Source organism: Anabrus simplex, chromosome 1, assembly GCF_040414725.1.
Source record: "Anabrus simplex isolate iqAnaSimp1 chromosome 1, ASM4041472v1, whole genome shotgun sequence".
Lineage (NCBI taxonomy): Eukaryota > Metazoa > Arthropoda > Insecta > Orthoptera > Tettigoniidae > Anabrus > Anabrus simplex.
In genome coordinates, this window is record NC_090265.1 from 1,058,597,211 (window position 1) to 1,058,606,419 (window position 9,209).

Sequence of the window (9,209 nt, forward strand, 5' to 3'; positions counted from 1 at the left end):
GAAGGAAATAAACAATTGGAGTATAACTTAACAACTATGGCAATACTGCAGAGATGGCTGGTCATAACTGAACTGAGTTGAGCAACACAACTGTACAATATTTTTAATTAAATTTGCTTTAAGTATATTTCCATCATATTCATATTCATTTTTTTTTTTTTGCTAGTGGCTTTACATCGCACCAACACAGATAGGTCTTATGGAGACAATGGGATAGGAAAGGCCTAGGAGTTGGAAGGAAGCGGCGGTGGCCTTAATTAAGGTACAGCCCCAGTATTTGCTGGTGTGAAAATGGGAAACCACAGAAAACCATCTTCAGGGCTGCTGACAGTGGGATCCATCAAATTCATTAACAGAAATATTTTTCTTTATTATGAGGGACGAGCAAATCAAATCTACAGTTGATCTAATAAAGAACAAGTTGTACACTTAATATGATGAAAGTTGCAGTGATTTTAGGAAGACAGGTACTTCCTAATTAAATAAGAAAATGTTGAAGAGTGCACTATCAAGTGAAAAATATATATCAAAGATTTGTAGTTGCTTTCAAAACACATATGAGCCTCGGAACACATTTATCAACTAAATTAAGATGCCAGCATGAGCAGACTCATGTCAAGGATGATGGTTTATGGCCTGATGATAGACAGGGTCTTAAAAAATCCTAGAGGAGACTAACACGGATTGGGACCATCAACTTACTCAGTCTCACAGGAAAATGTGAAGAACTAGTGAACCTCATAGAAAGGAGGAAATTAATGATACTGGGGCTGAGTGAAACCAAATGGAGAGGGAAAGGAATGAAGAAATTAAGAAAATAGTATACACTGCATTGGCATGGAAATGGTTTCATCATGAGTAAAGAACTAGAAGGAGTCGCTGACATCCAGTAGCCTATGTTAGTGAGAGAATGATAAAGGTGACTGTGCATTTAGGGAAAGAAAAACTAATTTTGGTACAGGTGTATGCACTCAAACTGGATGTTGTCAAGAGGATAAGAACCAGTTTCTTGATGATTTGGAAAAAGTTATTAGTAAAGAGAGAGTAATCATTATAGGAGATCTGAATGCACAGATTGGAGCAGATAGAACAGGATATAAGAACGTAATGAAACCTCATGGATAAGGTGGAAGAAATATAGAAGGTGGACATCTCCTTGACTTCTGTATGAGGAATGGGTTGGCGGTGAAAAACAGCTGGTTCAAAAAGAGACAGAGCCATAAAATAACACGATACAGTTGGGATGAACTACAAAAGACTGTAATTGATTATGTCATCTCAGATGAAGTAAGGAGCAGAATGGTAACATATGTCAGCATAATACCCAGCAAGAGCCTTGACAGTGACCAGCAGTGGACCTGAGAAACTTCTATGTGCCAAAAGTACAGAACAGGAAAATGCCAAAAATCAAAGTATGAGAACTTCAGAAAACAGATCAGAGAACTGAGTATCAGAACCGGATAAAGAACCTGTTACCAAGAGATGAAAGGAAAAATGGAGAGGCAAAATGGACCAGACTAAGAGACACATTTGTTAAGGAAGCAACTGACATTTGTAGAAAGACAAGTATGAAAATAAGGGAGAAGGAAACACCTTGGTGGAATGAAATTGTGAGAGTAGCAATTAGGAAAAGAAATCTCTTGCGGAAAGAAAAGGATTGGGAGAAAAATAAACCGGATCTTACTAGAGACGAGGCAAAGATCAGAAACCTCGAACAAATATACCGAAACAAGAAACTGGACGTTAAAAGAACAGTTACAGAAGACCAAGGCATGGAAGATATTCACTCAGAAACTGGAGGAGGACAGCAGAGGCAATTGGAAACTACTGTATAGTGTTATCAGAGGTCAAATGAAATCAATGAATACCATAAAGTCTCTTGAAGTTGAAAATGAAAATCTGATCAAGACAGAAAGTGACATGAGAGAAGTCCTGAAGAACCATTTTGATTCTGAATAGACCAGTTCAAGAACAAAATATAGAACTGGAAATCCAACCCTATAATGAGAACCTCCCATCTGGTCAGAAACAGACAGCCTAAAAATCTATGCCTAAAGGAAAATCTTCAAGGTGCAGATGAAGTGAATGCGGACATGATAAAGGCAGCAGACATCCAGAACATACAATGGCTGCATGCACAGAGTACTAAATGCTGTATGGACATACAACAAAATACCTGCAGATTGGAGCGGGCATTATAATTCCCCTGTTTAAGAAAGGCAGCAGACAGAAACCCACCAACTATAGAGGAATAACCCTGCTGTCTCATGGATTAAAAAATTCCAGAGATCACAGAAAGGGGATTGAGAACCGTCACTGAACCACAGTTAGAGGAGAGCAATATGGATTCAGAAGTGACAGATCAACAATGGATCTAATTTTTAGAACCTGCATGCTGATGGAAAAGTATTGGGAGAAAGGCAAGAACCTGGTCATTGTATTCCTGGACAAAGAAAAGGCCTATGATAATGTTATAAGAGATAAGATCTGGGAGTGCCTGAGGAAGAAAAAAAGTGCCTGAAGGACTGGTAAGGAAAATTCAGATGTTGTACAAAGACTGTACTAGCTGTGTACAAATTGGGGAAGGTCGATCATCATGGTTTGAGACCAAGAGTGGAGTTTAGCAAGTAAGTGCACTGTCCCCACTACTGTTTATCACTGTTATGGACAATATTATTATTATTATTATTATTTTTTGCTATTTGTTTTACGTCGCACCGACACAGATATGTCTTATGGCGACGATGGGATAGGAAAGGCCTAGGAATTGGAAGGAAGCGGCCGTGGCCTTAATTAAGGTACAGCCCCGGCATTTGCCTGGTGTGAAAATGGGAAACCACGGAAAACCATCTTCAGGGCTGCCGACAGTGGGGCTCGAACCCACTATCTCCCGATTACCGGATACTGGCCGCACTTAAGCGACTGCAGTATTATTATTATTATTATTATTTTTTTTTTTAATTCGTTAGGGCCATCTATGGACCACGGTGCTTGTGTTTTAGCTGTTTCTTGAAGTCATCGTCGTTGTTTGCCACAATTGGTGTTCTTAGCGGCTGGTTTGGCAGCTGTTTTCTTGTTGGTACCTCGAGCTTTCCTGATGGCCCAGTAGTCCTTCATTTTCCGGCTAAATTTAATCTTACGTTCCTCAGACCATTTCCTGGTCTCGTCTTTTGGTCTGTGGGTAACTTCTGTGAGGGATGTTACAAAGGATTTAGTTTTAAGAGTTGTATGATAGTTACTCCGATCAGCTATGTCGTTTTGATTTATGTGGAGTTCCGAAAGGTCCTTCTTCACTTGCTTCATCCACACGAACCCAGTAGCTTTGCCCTTGTTAGCAGCCTTGAAGATCCTATGAGATAATCTATTTGAGTCCATTCTGGATAGGTGTCCGTAAAAAGCCAGTCGCCTTCTTCTGATGGCATCTATGAGATTTTCTTGGTGTTTATATAGCTCACGATTTGGTTGATACCATCGGCTTCCATCTGGTAAAATTCTTGGTCCCACTATCCGTCTCAGGAACTTTCTTTCTTGTACCTCGAGGGCTCTTAGTGGGGTCTTCTTAGTTAAATATAGACACTCTGCTGCATAGAGGACTGACGGTCTGATTACTGCATTGTAGTGTCTTAGTTTGACATTCATCGACAGATTTTTTGAAGCATACAGCTTTCTACAGGCATGGTAAGCCTTATCTAGTTTGAGTCTCCTGTGTTCAAGAGCCATTGTTTCGCTGAGGTCCTCTGAGAACCATTCCCCAAGGTACTTTACACTTTTGACTCTCTTGATGTAGATATTATCACTGACTCTCATCTTTCCAGGGGCATCTTTGATGTTAGTAACAAACTCGGTCTTTCCTATGTTGATCAAAAGACCCGTTTTAGCCGCTATTGAGTGCAGTGTTTGGAGCTGAGTAGTAGCCTCCTGTATGTCATTTGCCAATAAAGTCAGATCGTCTGCAAAGGCTAGGCATGGTATCCTCAGGTTGTCTGCTTTAATCCCCATCCGTAATCCAGTGTTCTCTGGAAGGAATCTCATCCACTCTCTAATTATCTTTTCCAGAACGCAGTTAAATAATATACATGAGATGCCATCTCCTTGTCTCACCCCTGTTTTAATGGCGAAACTCTCCGAGAGTTGTCCTCTAAACTTTACTCTGGCTGTGGTATTGTGCAAGGTTGCTTGCACCAGCCTGTTGATCTTGTCGTTAAGTCCTAGTTCTCTTAATGTATTGTAAAGAGTAATTCTATCTACTGAGTCGTATGCTTTCTGGAAGTCGACAAATATAGCTACCCATTGTCGAGCTCTTGATTTGCTGTATTGAAGGATGGTCTTCAGATTTTGTATCTGCTCGGTACAGGACCTCGATGCTCTGAACCCTGCTTGATATTCTCCTAACTCTTTATCCAACTGTCTTGTGACATGGCGTTATTATTATTATTATTATTATTATTATTATTATTATTATTATTATTATTATTAACTTTATTGGCCACATTGGACCACTCGAGTCTTCCATGTACACTTTTTCTTTGAAGGTTGTACTGTTTGATTCTTCGTATCTGCCATACTTTGGGTATTACTCTGACATATTTATGATCGCAGTATTCTTAATTCATCTGAAATCTCTACAGGCCTTCTGTACAATATAATAAAGGAAAAGTTAGGTGAACAGAATGCAGTGGCCTTTGCTGATGATATGATTTGGGGTGAAACAGAAGAGGAAGTACAGACCAGACTCAATGTATGGAAATCCCAGCTCCAGGAATATAACCTGAACATCAGTGAAACCAAGACAGTGGTGATGGCAGTCAACAGAGTTGGGCATCCAGCAAGTGTAAAACTAGCAGACCACCATTTAGAGTGTGTGGATAGTTTTCCTTACCTTGGAAGTGTAATCTCCAGTGATAATTTGGTCAGAAAGGAAATTACAAACAGAGTGCAAAAGGGATCAGAATTCTACCAAGAAGTAAGAACACTTTTATGGGATGACACGATTCCAAAACCGGCCAAACTGATGAAGTTTAACAGCTATTTCATACAGATATTGACCTATGATATTGAAGCATGCACCCTCACAAAAAGAGATTCATCAAGACTGCAAGCATCAGAGATGAAATTTCTTAGATCCACCATCCAGAAGACCAAGATGGACAATTTAAGAAATGAGGATGTGAGAAAAGAAGCCGGAATAAAGACATCCCTATTAGATCGAATCAGCAAATCCAGTCTATGGTGGTACAGGCATGTGATGAGGAGGGAGCCAACAAGAACAGCCAGAATAAATTTGGAAAGACAGGTGGAGGGGAAAAGACCTGCAGGAAGACCTAAAATGCGATGGATGGACGTGATCAAGGTTGATGTAGTTACCAGAGGATGGACAGTGGATGATGTTTTCCATGACAAGTTGTATATGGACAAGAAAAAGTAGAAAAGGCTCATTAACAGCACCCGGGAAACTGGAACTGTATAATGATGATGATGATGATGATGATGATGATGATCTAAGATCTTAAGTCTAATTAATCACTGTGTTAGCAAATTATATAGGAATATCATAAAATGATAATAATAATAATAATAATAATAATAATAATAATAATAATAATAATAATAATAATAATAATAATAATAATAATATTGGTTTTACATCCCACTAACTACTTATGATTTTCGGAGACTTCAAGGTGCCGCAAGAGTTATTTTATGTGCCAGTAGACCTACTAACATGAGACTGATGTATCTGAACACCTTCAAATACTCCCGGACTGAGCTAGAATCGAACTCGCCAAGTTGGTATCAGAACGTCAGCGCCTCATCCATCTGAGCCACTCAGCCAGCACTTGGTGTAATGTCCCAGTATGGAAACAAAGAAGGTAACTGAACAACTGTAAAATGCAATTTTTGATCTGCTAATTCACTGTGTTATCAAAAGTTCAGTGTTGATACACGTGTTCCTATTTTCTCTCTTTCAAAGCTAACAAATCTAACTTAGTTGTGAGGAATGGCAAAAACTGTGATGGTGAATTCATGTGGAATGTCAAAGTATTGGCTTTCTTTTAGTATAGGTCCTATATGCCCAGCAAGGCAAAGGAGTTAGACCTGTGTGTTTATACAGAATGTATCAAACTACTAGGGATCATAGAAGAGACTAAAACATTTTTTGGTACATAACCATGGGTCCGTCTGAAATGAATTAAGACTGACAAAATCAGAAACTGTACTGTAGGCTATATGTATAAATTAATACAATTCTCAATCTTCAAAACCATCAATATTTCACGTTTTGTTAAACATACCATGGCATCAGAATGCAATGTTTGTGCTGTGACAACACAAAGTGCGTTTTTGTTTGTTTAGAGCAGAGTGAGAGGGCGCATAAGACTCGCACTGAATCTGAGGAAGAGCTGGTGGTTTGTGTGCTTGCTGCTGCTGCTGCGTATTATCTGCAGCACATGCCTGGGATCTCTGAACGAGTACGACAGGCAATGGCATGTTATTGAAGAGCATGTAATGAAGCAAGAGGATGCACTTTTGAACAGTTTTTTAAAAGATACAACTCGGCCTAAATTGACATGTAGGGCCTAATAGCTTTATTATCAACAACCTCAAAATGTACGTCAACTATTGTTTCCTGACCTATGGTTATTTAATAAGAAATATATTTTTCTGTCTCTTCTATCACCCCTAGAAATTTGAGTACTGAATTTTCATTCACCCTGTATTAATTTACCACTGTTGGTCTGCATAGGGATAAGACTACTTCGCTTGGCAAAAGAGGTTAGACTTTGTTCAGTTGCAAATATAGGCTACATACATAGCCTAGGCTAAATATCATCACTGATCAAGGTTGGTAGCTTCCAGTGAATGCCAGTGGCATCCACCAACAGAAAGTCTTTCCTCAATAAATATCCCTCAAAAGGACATTGGTACTCTTTGCATAAACATATAGGTCCTAAAGCATTTGCCACACTTCATGTCAGGACTTGTTAAATAAAACTACCATTATCATTCCATCTTTACCAGACTGTCATTGCTATGGCATACAGAACTTACCAGCACACTTACTACCACGAGCAGCAAAACTTTTAAACATAGCTAAGTTCAAATATCATACTGTACCTGGGCCTGAAATTTTAGCTGGCTCTCCAACTGGCCGTTCTCTTCCCTTAAGGTCTTCAGTTCTTCTTCCATCGCTTTCTTTTCCACCTCCCAATCCTGATTCATTACATTTGATGCATTTGTATTATCATCTTTCTTTGGTTCTTTGCATGATTCATCACTTCCCATTATTTTAGGAACCTCTGGAAGCACAACTTTTAAGTCTGCATTCTTTCTTGATATCTTACGCTCACCATTCTTTCCCTTCTTTTCGTACGGAATGATTGGCTTTACAGCAGCCTTGTATGGTTCATAAGGAACAAACTTAGGCTCTTTAGTTTTTAAATTCCCCAATAAAACAGTTTCTTTTTTAGTCTGAGTGAAATGTTTAGGAACTAAGTTAACTATTTTCCCTGTAATGACTGGAGGATTAGAGCAATATTGTTTCAGGTCTGAAGGGTGATAAATAAATCTATTTCCAAGAATGTTCTTCTCTCTCTTGTGACTCACTGTTTCACTGCCAGATTGTGTAATACTTTCTTCGTCCAGGAAAGTGTTCTTTTTCATGAGACATGTTATCTCACTATGAGAAGAATCTTCAATGTTTTCCATTCCATCTCCTTGAGTTCTCCCTGGTGAAGGTAGTGGCTGTTTTATGGTCACTGAAAGAAAATTTACAATACTGAGAAAACATCGAAATATGTAATCAGTAGGTACATTTCCACCCTGCTCTCCCTTAATGTGCTATTAAACACCAGGATTTGACAAACCTAATATTGTCTCCAATGACAATCCCTTTTAAGGTTACTCACCTTCCATTTTGGGTTTCTGTATTCCGTGTGAAGTATAATAGTGGGTAGTTATTGGGGTTAATCCACTTTAAAGTAAGTGTCACCCAGTCAGCTGTCACCCTAGTATACGTCACGACAGTAATTCGAAACACACGCTCACTTGTTAAAACTAGTTTTGATTATTCCGACAGATGGGGCAAGTATTGACGCCAAGGTCAGTGTAGGAAAGTCAAGACACGAATGTTACTTATGGAGCCGCCATATTGGGTCTTAAAGTGAGCGTAACCAAAAACAAGTGTATTCGAATTTGGAGGATTTTGGTACCAAACATTGAAATAAAAACAAATAAACAACTATTTTACATGTAGAATTTAATTGGGCATCTATTGTTCTTGTATATCTAACTGTATAACACTTAAATGACATGAATACAGCCAAAGTTATTTGAATAGGAAGATAATTAGAAGAACCTGAATTTCATTTCTTGAAAAACAAGAATCAGCAGAAGTGCTCATGTATAACCTTTTCCTTCCATACAACTTGGTCTTACTGTGTGTCTTGCCGGACTGAGTGGCTCAGACGGTTGAGGCGCTGGCCTTCTAACCCCAACTTGGCAGGTTGGATCCTGGATCAGTCCGGTGGTATTTGAAGGTGCTCAAATACGACAGCCTCGTGTCGGTAGATTTACTGAAGAACTCCTGTGGGACTAAATTCCGGCACCTCGGCGTCTCCGAAGACCGTAAAAGTAGTTAGTGGGACGTAAAGCAAATAACATTACTATTATTACTGTGTGTCTTATTAATATCATCTGTCAAAATACGGAATCTCACTGACAGAAACATAGAAATCTGCATGGACCCTCTGTTGAATTATGATTACATGAAATATTGAACTTAAAGTACGGTACTTAAAGACAGTTGTAGTAAATTACCTTCAGAATTTCCTTTGTTAAGAAAGTAGTTACCCTCCCTGCGTTTCTGAAAGGTTATCCCAGCATATTGACACAGATTGAATGCATCTTGAGTTCAGTGCATTAACAGTGTTTGCTAACTGTTGTTATCCATTCATGCGGTAATATCTTTGGGTTCAGAGGCAAAAATAATCTTCACATATACAACATATACAACCAGAGTGACGTTCTTAGCCACACATACTAGTTTATGACTAACCCATGCAACTAAATAGTAGGAAGTGGTGGTGGCGGCGGCGTTGGTGGTGATTATTGTGTTAATAGAAACTACTACTGGACAACCATCCTCTATTAACACTAATCAGAGGGAGGGGGGAATGGAAGGTATCTAACACTTCGAAAATGAAGATATC

General features: G+C 39.0%; 1 protein-coding gene across 1 annotated transcript in view; it reads right to left on the minus strand.

The window, feature by feature from the left end:
• The window catches only part of LOC136876025 (golgin-45), a 47,488-nt gene extending 39,472 nt beyond the window's left edge, over positions 1-8,016 (minus strand). Inside the window, exons 1-2 of the mRNA XM_067149637.2 lie at positions 7,908-8,016; positions 7,117-7,757 (exon numbers count right to left, since the gene is read on the minus strand). Coding sequence (XP_067005738.2) covers positions 7,117-7,757; positions 7,908-7,914 — 648 coding nt within the window. The 5' untranslated portion in view covers positions 7,915-8,016. The remainder of the gene's footprint in view (positions 1-7,116; positions 7,758-7,907) is intronic.
• Positions 8,017-9,209: the final 1,193 nt, after the last annotated feature.